Source organism: Corvus brachyrhynchos, unplaced genomic scaffold (genome assembly GCF_000691975.1).
Source record: "Corvus brachyrhynchos isolate BGI_N302 unplaced genomic scaffold, ASM69197v1 scaffold14, whole genome shotgun sequence".
Lineage (NCBI taxonomy): Eukaryota > Metazoa > Chordata > Aves > Passeriformes > Corvidae > Corvus > Corvus brachyrhynchos.
This window is the reverse complement of record NW_008239110.1, coordinates 16,479,913-16,496,178: the sequence shown is the minus strand read 5'-3', so window position 1 is coordinate 16,496,178 and position 16,266 is coordinate 16,479,913. Positions and strand designations below refer to the sequence as shown.

The 16,266-nt window shown below is 37.4% G+C and overlaps 1 protein-coding gene across 3 annotated transcripts in view; it reads right to left on the bottom strand.

The window, feature by feature from the left end:
- Positions 1–16,266, bottom strand: part of LAMA2 (laminin subunit alpha 2) — a 263,456-nt gene that overhangs the window by 37,521 nt on the left and 209,669 nt on the right. For 2 of the 3 annotated variants that reach the window (XM_017739565.1, XM_017739567.1), the window contains exons 41-47: positions 14,119–14,235; positions 10,895–11,077; positions 9,234–9,239; positions 7,998–8,152; positions 6,305–6,448; positions 5,271–5,404; positions 265–424 (exon numbers count right to left, since the gene is read on the bottom strand). In XM_017739565.1, the coding sequence (XP_017595054.1) occupies positions 265–424; positions 5,271–5,404; positions 6,305–6,448; positions 7,998–8,152; positions 9,234–9,239; positions 10,895–11,077; positions 14,119–14,235 (899 nt within the window). The remainder of the gene's footprint in view (positions 1–264; positions 425–5,270; positions 5,405–6,304; positions 6,449–7,997; positions 8,153–9,233; positions 9,240–10,894; positions 11,078–14,118; positions 14,236–16,266) is intronic. The other variant, XM_017739566.1, reaches the window with a different exon arrangement.

Sequence of the window (16,266 nt, the reverse complement as noted above, 5' to 3'; positions counted from 1 at the left end):
CTTGTTTGGGCTAAATGCTGCACCAACACAGCTACAGGGCTTCTGATCAGAAGGGAACACAGTGGGCAGTGAAATTTCACATCTGTGCACCTCAGTCTAGGCAAATCCCATTAATCTTTCAAAAGTGCAGGTGCACTACTTGTGATTTACGCACCGACTACAATGATACCAGTGTATTAAAATTTACTATTTCTATTTTAAGCAATAACACAATTTGTCCACACAAACAGCCAGCTAACACAGTAACACCAGACAAGGCCTTACCTTAATTTTTTCAGTTAAACCACCAACAAACAGCACAGCATTAACATCTACATCCAGAATGGTATATCCAGGTGGGGAAACGGCACTGAACGTGGCTGGCACAATGCTGGCTTTAGGACCATCCAGAGCTCGCACTGATATCGTGCCATTTTTCCCAGTCCTAGATATTTAAAAAAAGTAATTTAAGCATACAAAGTCAATAGTTACACCAAACATAGGAAAACTCTATTTTATATGATGCCTTTTAAGAGAAGCACACAACTGACTTGATTATGCTTCATTTTGATACAAATGAACAGACACTTATGCCTGCGTTAAGTTAAAGACACGATCACAGAACGAGATTTGTTCCTCACCTGAATGTCCTTTTTGAACAAAATTCACTATACACCCGATGTGGACCGTGCATTGACTAAAACAAAAAATGTTTATTAGATTATATTTGAACTGAAGTGACAAAGCACTTCAGCTTCCTTCACTGTGAGGTACAGAATTTGCATTTCCTGCAGTGGAGTTGTCAGGCTGCTTTTCAAACAGGCACAAACCCCATTATGTTCAAGAATATTGCCTCATTGTCCTCTATGAATCACATCAAATACCGATGGCAACAAAACAGCAGTGAACTTTGCCATTAACAGTTTCTGCATCAGTTTGTCTTCTACTCCTTTGGTTACATTAATGTAGTAATTGGCATGGAAGGAGTTTGCTGACATATTTTTACAACAGAAGGAACACAGTGTGGAGAAATATGATTCCTGAATCCTCCTTCTGAAACTTCTTATAGAGAGGTGTCACATTTACCAACTTGCAGCCACCTGGGACCTTCCCAGCTGAACAGGATTGCTGGTATATGGTTGAAAGTGGCTCCCTCAGTAGTCTTGGGTGAATCCCATCCCCATGGACTTGTGTGGGTCTGAAGTGCAACTGGTTTATAGCAGAAGGTTTACTGATGTGAAACCCTTTAAGGGATAAAAGTTCTCAATGTAATAATTCTTGAAAGACTAAAAGTTGCTAAAAACTTTTTTCAAACTGCTGAAATCTGATGCTTTCTGAAAGAAAGTTATTGGTACTTCCAGTCTATATTGCGCTGAAATCAGGACTGCAGTTTAAAAACACTCAAGTGCAATAATGCAAAAGTCACAGAGCAGACTGACACTTTTTAGTGTGTCTAATAATTCACAAATAGTATGGATGTCTTTCATCCTCAAACAGACTGAAATGCTAACAATGGAGTCTCTTCTATAAATAATTCTCTTTTTAGGGAGGACAATGGAGCTTGTAGAAAGATCTTGGCTAACCTTACAGCAAAAAGACATTGCTACCCTGTGCATGACTAGTCATCAGGTTGGAAGATACAGTTCTATTGATAGTCAGTTCTGTAAAACTGGAGGATTACAGAGGACGTACCAGCATTTCATGGCTGATATGCAAAAAGACACTGAAAGGACACTAAACTGGCAGGAGCTGGCAACTTCCTTGAGGGTAGACAGGCCCTGCAGAAACACCTCGACGAAGTAGAGAGATGGGGAATCACCAACCATATGAAATTTAACAAGGGCAAGTGCTGGATTCTGCACTTGGGATGGGACAACCCTGGATGTGTGTATAGACTGGGGAATGAGGGGCTGGAGAACAGCCCCATGGAAAGGGACCTGGGGGTCCTGGTCAACGGCAAGTTGAACATGAGTCAGCAGTGCCCTGGCAGCCAGGAGGGCCCAGCGTGTCCTGGGGTGCATCAGGCCAGATGGGCAAGGGAGGGGATTGTCCCGCTCTGCTCTGCACTGGGATGGCCTCAGCTTGAGTGCTGGGAGCAGTTCTGAGAGCAACAATACAGAAAAGACATTAAGCTATTAGAAAGAGTCCAAAGCAGGGCCATGTTTTTTTTTTGGAAGAGTCTGGAGGGGAAGCCTGTTATGAGGAGCTGCTGAGATCACTTGGTCTGCTCAGCCTGGAGGAGTCTGAGGGGAGACCTCATGCAGACTTCAACACCCTCATGAGGGGAAATGGAGGGGCAGGTACTGATCTCTTTACTCCTGTGATCAATGACAGGACTTGAGAAAATAGCATGAAGCTGAGACAGGGGATGTTTAGGTTGGATATCAGAAAAATGTTCTTCACCCAGAGGATGGTTGGGCGCTGGAACAGGCTCCCCAGGGAAGTGATCATAGCACCAAGCCTGACAGAGTTCAAGAAGTGTTTGGACAATGCTCTCAGGCCCATGGTGTGACTCCTGGGGGTGTCCTGTGTAGGGCCAGGAGTTGGGCTTGATGATCCTGATGGGTCCCTCCAACTCAGCATATTCTATAATTCTATGAAAAATTTATGTAATGCCATGCATGCTGTGTTTGCTCCTTAGGAGATGCATGATATAAACGAGATGACTTTTGCGAGTCATCAACATTTACTGTTCCTTGACCCCTTGGAAGCACAGAAAATCTTCCTTGAAAAGCATGGCTTGTATTTGCTACAGTACTTTTAAGGCTGAATTCTTGCTGAGTTAAACTGATATGTCTACAGTGAACTTGTGATTCAGGCATCCTTTGTCCTCAAAGGAAGGGCACTGCTTAAACTCTGTCATTAACAATCAAAACAATGGTAATACTTAAATCACAGCTGATTAAAATCACAACTAATCAGGTCCTGCTCCTAATTGAGGCCTCCTGAAGTCAAGTAACACTGATCTAGTGAGTCTCAAAAATATTCTCTCATCCATTTGACTGTCTCACAAAATTGACACTATTTTCATGTTGTAAATCTGCTTTAAATCATTTTGTCACATACTGTTATGCCCAACTTTCCTTTGTTAATTGATACTTGAATTGATCTTGATACTTGCAGTTCTTGATGCCAATCAGATTTGCTTTTGCAAGCAGGTAAGTAACTCATAAGTGACATTCTCTAAACTCCTGTACCATCAAAGTATAGGGAATTCCTTTAGAAAGTCCTACAGGAATGAACATATTTTACTTCAATTAAAAAAAAATTCAAATTATTTCCATTATAACCTCCAAATATACAATAAAATGCAAAGGATCGATATGCTTTAAATAAAAAAGGTGATGAAAATTAAAAGTATTCCTGGAAAAGTGATGCAATAATTATCAATTTAGTCTAACTAACCAGAAATTTTGGTGCATGCATTAACCAACTATCTCTGATCATTACTCAACAGTTAGATTTTTCATATTTAGATTTCATCCAGGATGCTTAGTGAACTTGAGAATTTTCCAACCTCTGTGCCACAACATCTCTTCTTTTTAAAACCCTTTGGGATCCTTAAGAATGGCTATCAACCTATGGTGGGTTTGACCACCATATCATTATTTTTGTCAATCCTTGTCACCACTAAAAACAATGGCAAAATTCAGTAAGACCAGAATTTCATCTTATGTCTGTATGCTAAGCAGATGCCCTGCTCCAGCTGCTCAGGCAGTTCTGTCAGGCTGAAAAAGTCTGTGGCTGAAACTGAACAGAAATTTGGAGAAAATGTGTGAGGGAATGAAATAAGTAAAACTCTCCATCAGCTTATGGAGGGAATTTGAGGAGAGCTATCAAATGGACTAAAACATTCAGAGTTGAAGACTCTTCCGTAGGGTATGTGATTTGTGAAGTCTGCCTTAAGAATACAAAATCAGTCCCAAGCTCTTCATCTTAATCCCACAAATCCAGCTAATGCCTCTGCAATGTAATTCTCCTAAACACTGCTCTGTACCTCTGATTTGTGCAACTGTAATCACTCTAAATTGCTGATCCAGCACTTTGTTTGAAACTAATGGCATGCACATCCTATATATCCAGAACAACCAGCTAATAGGTATGGGCTTTTGTAGGATGTGTGAATTTTATACCATGCCCTGGCTCCATATTCTGCTGAAGTAGCTTTCTTGTAAATGAAAGCCTGGCATTACTGTGTCATGAAGCTGCTTTGGTATGCATAATATGAGCTGGTGAAGATTTCAACAATTTGTATTGTACCCCAGTTTGTATTCTCCTAGCAGTAAGGTTTCATTAAGCCAGCTTCTGGAGACCATGCCATAATTTTATTTAATTCTCTGCTCTGAATGGCTGATTTCTGTGATTTCACTGAATTATTTAAACTGGATGCCATTTCCTCCTCTGGGAGCTATGCATGTTACCGGAATTAGAGTGCTTTGTTTTCTTCCTCCTTCATTCTCTCATTCTCTGACTATATTCTCCATTCCGTGTTTAATACCATGTGAAATTAACTGTAATGATGTAGGAGAAATTACTCAGATTTCTATCAAATTACAATACAGCTGATGTTATCTAAATTACTAAGATCTGTTCAAGATAAAGGCTATAAAGTTATGCAATCCTTATGCTGTGATTACTACACCATATGCCATATGTTTGCTATTGAATGGAAAATACAAGCTTCAACTAACAAATTTGGGATTTGAATATTTATGTATCTATATTTCTAAAGTTCAAAGGCATTAAACAGTTGATCTCAAATTACAAAATGTATTTTAACTTTCCAGAATAACTTCTTCTTCAGTCTTCATAAACTGTATCTTTCATAAATATTTCCAGTTTGATGAGACATTTTGCCTATGGAAATGGCATTCTGAGCAAGAATCAAGATACTGCTGTGTAACAGACCACTCACTTGCAGTACTGTATCAAGACCAGAAATTCAGAAAAGCTGCTCCTCTTTAAAATTCAAGGAGAAAAGAATAGTAGTTATTCGAGTGCCAAAACATGTAACTGACTTTAAAAGTAAGGTAGTTGAAGGAGACAATCGATAGAGTCACAGATAAACAAAAGGGAAAAAATATAAGCAGTCATAGACTGTTGATGCCAGAGAGGAAATATGTGATTAAAGTAAATTCTTGACACAGAACAATTGACATTTCAATAGTAATTGTAGTGTATACACTTCTGGTACTGATTGTTGCAGGTCCAAAACCTTTTGTTAAACCAGACTAGAATTTCACATATTAGCCATTTTTTTCTAAAATCTTGGAAGTGAATTATATACTTACCTAGAGGCTTCAATCCGGTACCAAAACCCATCATCAATGGTCAGATCTGGATACTCTACCCGTCCAACTCCAGATCCCACATCCCACAGGAAGCTCACCTTGCCCTTGCGCATCTCTATGGCCAAGAAGTCAGTCTACATGCAAAATACAAAAATAGAAGTGACCTCATATTTTAATTAAGGAAGTTTTCCAGAAGTTTTCACATTTCAGAAGGCCTAATGAGGCATCAGAAACCCACACGTAAACAGTAGAGAATTGACATTAATTCTCACATTGCCCTAAAATGAGACCTTCTTTTTCCTGTTTTTATTGGTTCAAACAAGGAATCTGAAGCTAAAGACAGCAAATCATTTCTCTCAGTGATATGCATTAAATGACTGCCAGGCTAACAGAAATGTTAATATTGCGGCCATCAATAGAAGGATTTAATTCAGAGGAACACTCTGAAACATCCATGGGATGGCAGAAAAACATCAGGATACATGATGCCATCGAGCCTTTTCATTTTGTGTTAGGTAAAGAAAAGACATAGTTCAAAAAGTTGGAAATAGAACACTTTTCCCATTTACTGAATTATTATTGGTTATTCTAGAAGTCTGTCTGCTATAGGCCTCATGGGAAACTGAATCATTCACCATTATTATGCTTGAAATTGTAGTCTTCACTTAAAATTACAATAACTAGGAGCTTTGACAGATGCAATAAGATTAGCTACTTCATTCCCAAGGGAAAACCCACAAACAACTCCAAAATTACTCTGGTTGCACTGTGAATTTTAAAGCTCTAATGTAGTTCATGTACAAGCCTGCTGTTTAATATCTACTTTAAATAAAGATATATGTAAAAAATTTTCTGGTCATATTTTAGGAATCTCTATATTAGTACCAAAGACAGTAAAAGTCTAGATTATCTTAGACCCTCTACTACTGCTTTGAAGCCTTTGGGTGAAAGAAAATCCTTTCTCATCTTCTTTATTTGTCAGTAGTTTGATTTGATCGAGCAACTCTGACATGAAAGGCAGGAGACAGACTCACAAACTTGGCACTTCCAAGGTAAAAAAGCAGATTGTCAGCAACTACAGTCTTCACATTGACAATGACAGTGTTGTATGTTCCTTTCTTTATTTCCGGTCTGTATGTGCGAATACAATTGCCTCCAGAGGACACGGACACTTTGATCTTCAAAAAAAGCGTAACAGAAAGAATTCAGTTCACTGCTTATTATTCCAGAATTAACCATAGATGCTTCCAAATAATTATAAGACTATTATACTTTTTTTCCTTCACATTTTTTTGTTTCATGTACCATGGAGTTCCTCGCATATGTGAAGAAGGTAGAAGTGGAATTTTCTTTCTGGGATTGTTCAGTAAAAGGAAATAAAATCTCTTTCTGGCATTCACATTTAAAGGACGAACAGTGGAATTCCAGCAGTACAGATAGTCTATAAGTAGAATATGCAGCTAGGAAAATAAGCAGCACTCCTGAAAGAATTACAGCATATTGCTGTTGGGTAGTCAGAATTATCTACTTTTTCCTTGAAATATCTTTGATTATGCCAATTTAAGACATCTTTTCATAATCATTTTTAAACCAACAATTATTTCTATCACTGCTTTTACATAGTCCCAAATGGAGTTGGTATTCATAACTAAGTTTTATTTCCACAGCTGAGTAACACATGTGTTTGGATATATGTGCTGGTTTCCTCAGGCTCTGAGTACAGATAAAAACACTTTAACGTTTGCTTTCATAATGCCAGCACAGACATAATGACAGTACAATGGTGTTTCAATCCCAGTTAGACATATTTATGCATTAGAGGAAAAGTACATAATGGTATCACCTTATGTTTAGGGCAAACTCTACTAAAAAGGAGATCCATTATAGGACCAAACTCTTAATTTCTTTATCTCAGAAATGCTGAGCAGTTAAGTACTTCAAAGCCTTTAGACAGAAGAAGAATGTAACAAAACACATCATTACTGTAGCCTTTCTGTTCTCTGCAAATTTCATCACATATGTGGAATACTCTTCTTTCCCATTATCCTATTATTATGTTGATTTTTTTAAAAAAACTCTTTTCCAACCATATTTGAGGAAGATTTCTCAAGTACCATCTACACAATTCATTTTCCTTTGCTGTTTAGATCACAAGCTGAATTAACCAGATGATCCTAGAGTTGACAGTATTGCTGAATGAGGGAGATGGATTCCAAACTCACGAAATGGACTAGAAATATATTCTTAACTCAAGTTCTGCTACTGGACAGAGAAAAATCAAAAATATGGGAAAAGCAGATATACTCAGCAATTTCAGTGAGTCTGAGATGCTATCATTCTTGAATAAGTTCTATGAAATGAAACCAGGGGCTTAATATCAGTGCTAAAGCAGAAAAATACATTTTCGTTTTCACAAAAAACCCCAGTGATATTGTGACTCTTCTGCTGTACTATCACCTACAACACTTCTCAAAAATAACCCTGCGAGATCCATTCCTTCAGATGTTATTCATTTAACAAGTGCATGTTTTAAATGAAGAAACAAGACACAGAGTGAAAGTCATCAGAATATTCTCTTTTTATCTGAGAAATTATACTCCATTATTTGCTCCCTTTACACATGTTCAGATTTAGGAAGGATTCACACTGTAGATTAGAAATAAAAAAGTAGAAAATAAAACCCCATCAATACCCAAAAGGTAATTTTTTTTGAAAAACAGGACTTACCGAATTGGCTTGCTTCCGAGCTTGGTTTATCAGCTCTTTTATCTGAGAAATGTTTTTGCCTAAGTTATCCTGAAGTTCTTTGATTGGCTTGATTTTATCTAACAGACGATCTGCTTCCTTTTCTAGGTTTTTAATACTGGAATCTGCATCAGCAACTTTGTAAGAAAGATCAAGGCAGAGCTTTAGAGAATAGTGTCAGAGACTAATTATACATTGCAATAATAAAATCCAAGAAAATTCTGCATACACAATGCTCAGGCAATTGTATATGCTACTATGAGGTACACACAGACCAGGAAGCTACCTGAACACAATAAGGCAATTTCAGAACGTTTAGAATCAAGTTGAAGTAGCAATAGCAGCAAACACTGGTATTAAAGCAGGATTTTCAAGATGTAGTTATGCTTCAGGTCAGGATGACAGTTACGGAAAACATTTCCTGAAGCAAAATACATTTATGAATGAAATATTTGATTTCTTCTTTTAAAAAACCCTCAAATTTTGAAGAAAAAGGCTAGATTAATGAAACTGGTTAGTTTCCATAAGTAATTTCTGAAATTACTGGGTTAAAATTAACTTGAAATTAATTCTTGAACTAACTATAATAGGCACAAATACAAAAAGGTTTTATTCTGGTCACAAGCTTAAAATTCTGTATGTGTACTGAAAGCAGATTTAAAAACAGTGGCAGTAAACTGTAAAAGATTGTCTTTTTTTCAGGCAAACTAAATAATTTTACCAGGATAGTTTTGCCTCTTTTTAAGCCTCAAATTCCTTTTTTGCCTCTCAACATACAACTAGTGAATAATACCCTCTCTTTGACAATTCATCTGGAGATCTAAGGATTGCAACACTTGGCTGGCATGAGGGTGTGGGTTTTTGTGTATGACACTGAAAGGGACAAACATACATTTACCAGAAAGATGCATATTACCTGAAAATAATAGTAACAATAATAGCAATAAAAATAATGCTTAGATAAAGCATGAAAAACTGCATATCTAGTTTTTTGACCCAAACACTCATACCAAAACCTTCAAGATGCTTCTTAAGGTTTCATGTAAGTTAAACTAGCTACCAAGCCACTTTACCTCAAAGTTTTCAAAAAGTAACTATTTAGCTATTTCTATGAATGTGAAACATAGAGGACCATGCAGAAGCTTTGGTGGTAAGCAGTGAATCATTATTTACTGGAAAACACACACTAAAAGCTGTAAGTAAGAAAAACATACGTACAGATTTCTGCAGGCAAGATATGGAGACAAAGAAAAGAGAAAAAACAGAAGATAACATAAGAGAATGTTTTGAAGACCTAAACAGAAATGTAAAGTAAAGTAAGGGACAGGATGAGTCTATAGATAACTTTTTACCTTTTAAATATTGCATATCTATCAAAATGAGAATTCAGGGCCTGAATTTTGATATAGAAGAGAGGCTGTATCTACTTTTGCATGTAGTCATGAGTGCCAGCATACTTACTTTATACATCTGGAATGGTTCACCCTACATTACTTTAATCTCATTCTGTAATCTGAGTATCCATTAACGTTTGGAGAATGATAGAAGAGTACTTCTGGAGAGCATCTTACAGTTCAGCTTTATCTAACAGGAAACAGTTTGCAAGGGCTAAGACCATTCTTCAGTGCAAACAAAATAATGGTGACAGGGGACAATCAAGAGATTAAATTTTAAATTATCACTCCTAATCTCAACTAAAATGCTAATTTACCCACAGGCTCAGAATACCTGGGCTGCAACAGACGGCCTAGTCTAGATTCAGCACTGCCAAGAAATGACTGCTTTAAGACTGCTTCTCAGTTGTTACCCACTACCCTGCAAGACACCTTACAGATCTCCTGGTTCTACAACCTGATATAATCTAACCACACTATTTCAATCAATAACTACTTTTCATATTGTCTAAACTTGTATGGATCAGTCCACCCAATGGGAATTTTACTGGGGCCCACACATGTATCTCATCTGATGAGGGATGGGGAACTTGCAGTAGGCAGGCAGTGACAAACAGTCATTGGGATTAACTTCTTTCACCAGTACATCAACAATTGGAAGAGGATATTTGTCCATAGAATGAGAATGACAGCCTCCTGGACTGTATGTTTTTAGGTGCCCAGCTTCATCAAGCTGGTAACAACCTGGGGAGCCCAGAAGAGCTGAGAAATTAGCTCTTTGGTCATTTTCTAAAGACACTTTAGTTCTGTGGCTGCATGCTCCTATATGATATGGATGGTCTAGCATTCTACCATAAAATGTATTGTAAACTAGAATTCATTTTTATCCATTCTAACCAAAGTGAAAATGCTAAAGTAATTGTCACATTTGATAATAGAATTTATCTCAAAAAAGAAAAAAAAGCAGACAAAACCCCATTCCCAGAATCTTTTTTTAAGTGTCTTCAGTGCTGTACCAAAAATAGTAATGTATATGAAAGAAGTCATGCACTTCTCCCAGGACTGATTATCTGATTGACTGAAGATTTAGTGTGGGGTATTTTTCTTGAATCAGGCAGTGAATTGCCAGTCAGAATCTTTGATTATTCACCTCTTAAATACTTTAAATAGTCTGAGGAACAAATCTATTCATTACCTGCTCTTCCTGCTGACATTAGCTTTTCTTCCAACTACTAGCACTAGTCTTTAAGATTTAAAATTCTTTTCACAGAATCACAGAATTGTTAGGGTTCGAAGGGACCTCTGGTCCCTTTTCACACATAAGAAGCCCAGAAAACAGAAATGATAGAGAGTCCTTTTATCCCAGCATACTGTAGTAATGCTATGTAAGTGAAATTCTGGAGTGTCCCTGTTTAATTTTGATCTATGAAATGAAAACCACAAACCGAAAAAAACCACCACTAAACAACCCAAAAAAGATCTTACTGTTCTTGATAGGATCCTTCACGACTGCATTTGTTTTGGCCACATCGTCTGTAAGTTTACTGTAGTTTTTTCTCAAGCCCAGGAGATTCCGATTGAGGTCTTTAATCTGGGCCAGGACGTCATTTGCAGTATCGTTAGCTTGTCTTGCTTTGTCTTTGGCTGCCTGTACCTTTATAGCTGTATCTGTAGGTAGAAAATGATAATGAAATGATTGCCCAGAGTATAGAAGTAACTTTTTTGAGTAAAGATACATTATATCTGTGCTCCAAAAGAACTCCACCTTTATTTCTGAAGTTTTGGCTCTGAAAAAACCCCAAAATACAGCAGCACCTCAGAAATACGACTGACTCTTTAATAAACCATTATCATTGCCAGTCCTGACAAAAGAAAGAAAAGAGAGCCCCGATTTCCTTTTTTCACTTCCTTTTTTCATCATATCTAAGTAGTTCCTCTTGGGTCATTGTAAAAGGTCATGGACCTTTCTGGCTGAGTGAAAGTTGGAGTTACTGTGTTACTTCCCTCTATTAGTCCTACAAATTATTTTCAGCCACACTTTAAATTATGCCATCCCTGCACATGTGGGTCCTTGTCCCACACATGATCTGTCTATCTCATTCTGAATCTTTCTGCTTTTATCTGACTATTATTATAGCAGGGACACAAGAATTATTAGTTTAAGCTGCTTTCTGCTTTCTCGAATCCTTGAACAAGATATATACGGTCATATATCTTGTATACAATTTTCTCTCCCTTCTTCATTTGATTATTTTCCTGTTGGACAACTAATTTACTGCATTTTCTTATCCATGCTATGTATTTCCTCTGAATTTCATTCTTAATACTCATCTGCTTGTTTTTATGAGTGTCCTTGTGGCAAGAGCAAGCACCCTGTAACTCTAATCTGCCAAGAGTTTATTACATTGCTAATGATTGCATATTTCATATTTTACTTGTTTCATTTTTAGTATTCTGTGTCCTAAGGTTAACAGGCCTTAGAGGTCCATTTTGGTTGACTGAGACATCTATCTGTGCACAAGAAGACAAATACCCATGTCAGTATCTTGACCAAAACCCAAGAAATGGTATATGATGAGCATGAAATATTAAACAATTTATTTTGTGAATGCCTGATTTCAAGGATTATCAAATCTAAACCAAAACTTTTCAGTTAGCTGGAATCTTAAAGCCACCAAAATGTATAAGATGAATGAATAGTAAATTGTTTTTCATCCTAAGCATTTACTTGCAGTCTGAACGTTCCAGACCACCAGAAATCAGACAGAATACAGATATTCCTCATAGACTTTTCTTAAGTCCTAACTTCAGTTTATAAAGTGCTCCTTGGAGAAAAATTCATAGCAAAATACCTTGATTTAAAACACTTTATTTTTTAAAACATTAATTTTATTTTTCACTACCCTTTATAATGAAACTCCCTGTCCCTTGCTGTCACAATGCAATGTAGCTAACATTCTGGGACTTTGGGATTTTAATGAGTATTACATTTAAAAAAAACCCAACTCTATACACCATGACAAATGCACATTTGTGAGACACTGAAATGTTAAAGGTTAACGACTCAAGCAATGGTCCATTGGCAAAAGCAGCAGGTTGTTATGCTGAGGTCCCCAAACTAAGGGGAGGAGCAGAGTTTTTGAGTGTGTGGTGGTGAAACCTCTGATTTGCATAAGAACAGCCAAGGTGTCTCACCCATCATCACTGCAGGATGATCCAAACAAAGTGACCTTTGTTTAGTAAGGGGATGGTTTTTGAGCCAGATAGGGAAAAAGGCTGATAAGAAGCAAATCCTGTGGAGCTGGGGTAATACTTTTTACCATGCCAATATCCCCCCTTACACAACTAGCTCGGTGTATAACTCGCCTGCCCCGCGGGATGTATGGGGACGTTCACACACAGGCCTGAAGGTGTTTATCCCTTCTGAGAAGGCATAACTGGCCCAACTACACTGGCACGAGAAACAGCTGTCATGTCTTAGAAGGGGTCATAGACCATCAAAACCCCCAGACTCATTTCTGGGGCCTTCCACCAGAGGACAACACATGATCCACAGTGTTGCATCATGCAGTGTAAAACTCCCCTCCAGGAGAGGTACCTTAACCCACTGAACTTTATGCTGTGTGGGGTTTCGCCCACCCTGGATGGATCAAGACTGTGACCATCGCTTCCACCAAGGGGCATTTAAATTGCAACAACCAAGTCTTGCTGAAAGATCCACATGTGGTGGTATCTTCCCTCTCTACTAACCTCTCCTCCTTTCTTTTCTTTTCTGTCTTGGGGTGACTTTATGATGTGTATCCCATGTCACTGCCCTATGCCCAGAAATTAATTTTGTGCCTTTCCATGCCTTTAAACTGAGCAAAACTTCTTAAAAACCAGCACGTTTTCTTAAGTGATATTTTTATACTTTTATATTGTTATATTTCTATAGTTAATAACCCAAATGGCTACATATCCCCTTTCCATTGCAATCAAATTGTTCTAAAATTAACCTGCCATATATATATGTACCCATACATGTATATATACATCTATCTATCTATCTATGTATCAGCACTGGTCATTCAGTGTCATTTCACTCTAACCTGCCCCAAGGGATCTATTAACAAGAACCTCAGTCACCCTCACTTTCAGGGGTGGGTCACAAGAGCACAGCACTTCCGAGTCCATTGAGGAAAACCTGTTCCAATTCTAAGCAATCTGCAGTCTAAAAAACATGTACAACACCAAACAGTGGCTGGAAATGTTAAGAGTGGGGTAGAAAGGTAAGACAAAACCCAGCAAATTGCACCCTGCTTTTGCTGTAAAGTCAGTAAGTCTTATTCTTCCTGGATTAATTTACACTGGCGAAATTACAGTGTTTCATTAAACAGTAGCTTCAAAAAAGACTTTTCACATATAAACAAAAGACTATTTGTATCGGAGTGCATCATAATTCCTGATATTAAAAGTTTTTTTTTCAGAAACCTTCTGCAAACTGCAGAAGCATGGTATCTTTTACCATCCCAAAATTCTAACTGATACCATGTAACTGTTTTCAGTTCAGTTTTCTCTCTCACATTACTCATCTTTGTCTTATAACACCCAATGGTCAAAGTGGACCCAGTGTGGACACAGCCAAAGATTGATGAGACAAATGTTAAGTGATGGAAAAAGAAATAAAAGAGCAGGACTGAGTCAAATGTTGCAACACTTTTCTGACTTACCATTAGGAATGGCTGACAGCTTTCCTAAGGTTTCATTCAAAGCTCTCAGGAGAATGGAATTCTTCTCATCAGCATCTTTCAGGCTGTTCCGTGTGCTGTTCAGATTATCACCCTTCTCTGTAAAAAGCGCATATGATACAAAGGCTTTAACTTTTTGTTTTCACTATCCTTTCTTTGCACATAATTTAAAGTGCATCATAACAAGCAAGCCATTTTTCATTAAGATATCAAATAGTGTAAATAAGGAAGTCCAGCAGAATTCGTTGTGGGGTTTGCTGATCATCTTCTCCGGTTTCCTTAAGCTCCCTACTTCCACAGCATCTAAACACATGAGTTCCTTGTACTGTTGTATATTTATCATGGGTTTTTCAATGGTGTGCAGAGGAAGGAACTTGTTGTTACGATGCTATGATTTAGGCAAATTCGCACAATTACCCACTGATAGATTCAACAACTGTGATGTTAGTCATTGTTTTGATTCCTAGATTAAGCTACTGTCTTTCTTCTTAAGGTGGTTGCCTGAGCTGAATGAGTTGAACGTGGTGTGAAAGAGACAAGACCAATTAGGCCAGCTTGCTATTGCAATTAGAGTGGCCAGAGCCTAGTTCTCTTGGATTTTCTCAAAGATGCTGACATAACATCCAAGGAAAACACAAGCTCACTAATCATCAATATGAGATGAATACACTAACAACAGGTTATTATAACACAAACATTCCAAATGCTTTGGGGAAACCCCCATCTAGTAAAAACATTCATAGTTAAGAAGTTGTTCAAATCAAAGGACAAGTACAAATCAAAGGCACAGGTGTGTCATATTTGGTACATTACAGTTGAAACTGATGTCCTCATTAACAAGTAAGTTCTTATTTTTCAACATTTACTTTGCATAAAAATTACACAGGGTCTTTTGAACCATATCCAGCGGTGCAATGCAGCAATCTCAAAACTGAGATTCCAGCTAAGCTTTATGGCTGTTGTAACAGACATTATCCCAAAATTCAGAAGTAAAGTTTGACACAAAAAAATGTAGTTAGTGCTTAAACCACTATGTAGTGGGCGTTTTTCGTTATTTCTTTGTATCAATATGAAGCTCTTTGGAACAGACAGCTGGTAATTTCTTATCTTAAAGGCATATCCTTCTGGGAAGCTAATTTAACATGACTGAGCTTGATAGCAGGAAGAGAAGAATAATTTGTAGAAAAGGAGTTCAGGAGACAAGCTATGACTGTGACCTTCAAGTATGTGACAGGTTATTGAATATAAACACCTATGTGATTCACATTTCACAAATTCTAGAAAAGTAAGGTTTCTTAAAATTAGATGTGCAAGAAGCAGTTGGTAAAGAGAAAAATCAAACAAAATTTATATTGCCCACAAGAAATTATTAATTAAATTTTCCAAGGCTATAGCAAGGCTGAAACAGCACATGGAATTTAAATGAGAACTATACTTTTGTTGTTAGACCTTTTGAAATGTCATTGGGGAAGAAATCTGTTCACTTTATTAAAATTAGAGCAACACACAGGACTGCAGGAGTGCCTGGAGATAAGCCTTCACTCCTGCAAAATGTTCTGCAGAAGAACAGGAATTTGCGTGAACTGTGAGAGGCAAAGTTATCACTAGAATAAAGTTTGGAAAAATTTCATGTATTATATGATCACTCTTACCCTTATAAACAGCTTTATTTCTAAATGACAGCTTTTGTTCCCACTGCTGAATGAGTTTACTGGTAATGTGATATTGTTAAACCAGGATGAACTCATGAGATTCTGGTCTTGTATGCCCTGAGATTTTATTGGAGTTCTTTTCTTGTTAAGTAATAATACTGACAAAACTGCTTTAATTTCCACCATTTAATTCTGAAATTATGGTCTGCCTGATAATTTCTTGGTGTCTCCAGTGGGATGTTTATGTTTATAAAGTGTGTCAACATTTCTGAGAAGTTTGACTCATGGTGGTGGTGTTCTAACTTTGCAGCATACTTTTAAATTACCTCTTTTTCGCCTCTCTACTCTGCCATATCCAATATGCTAATTATCCCCTAGTTATATTTCCAAAGAATCATGTTTCCAGACTTCTTTTTTCAGCTTTGTAACCATAGCAGCAAACTGGTTTTTATGGAATTTAACAAGGGAAGTTTCCCTA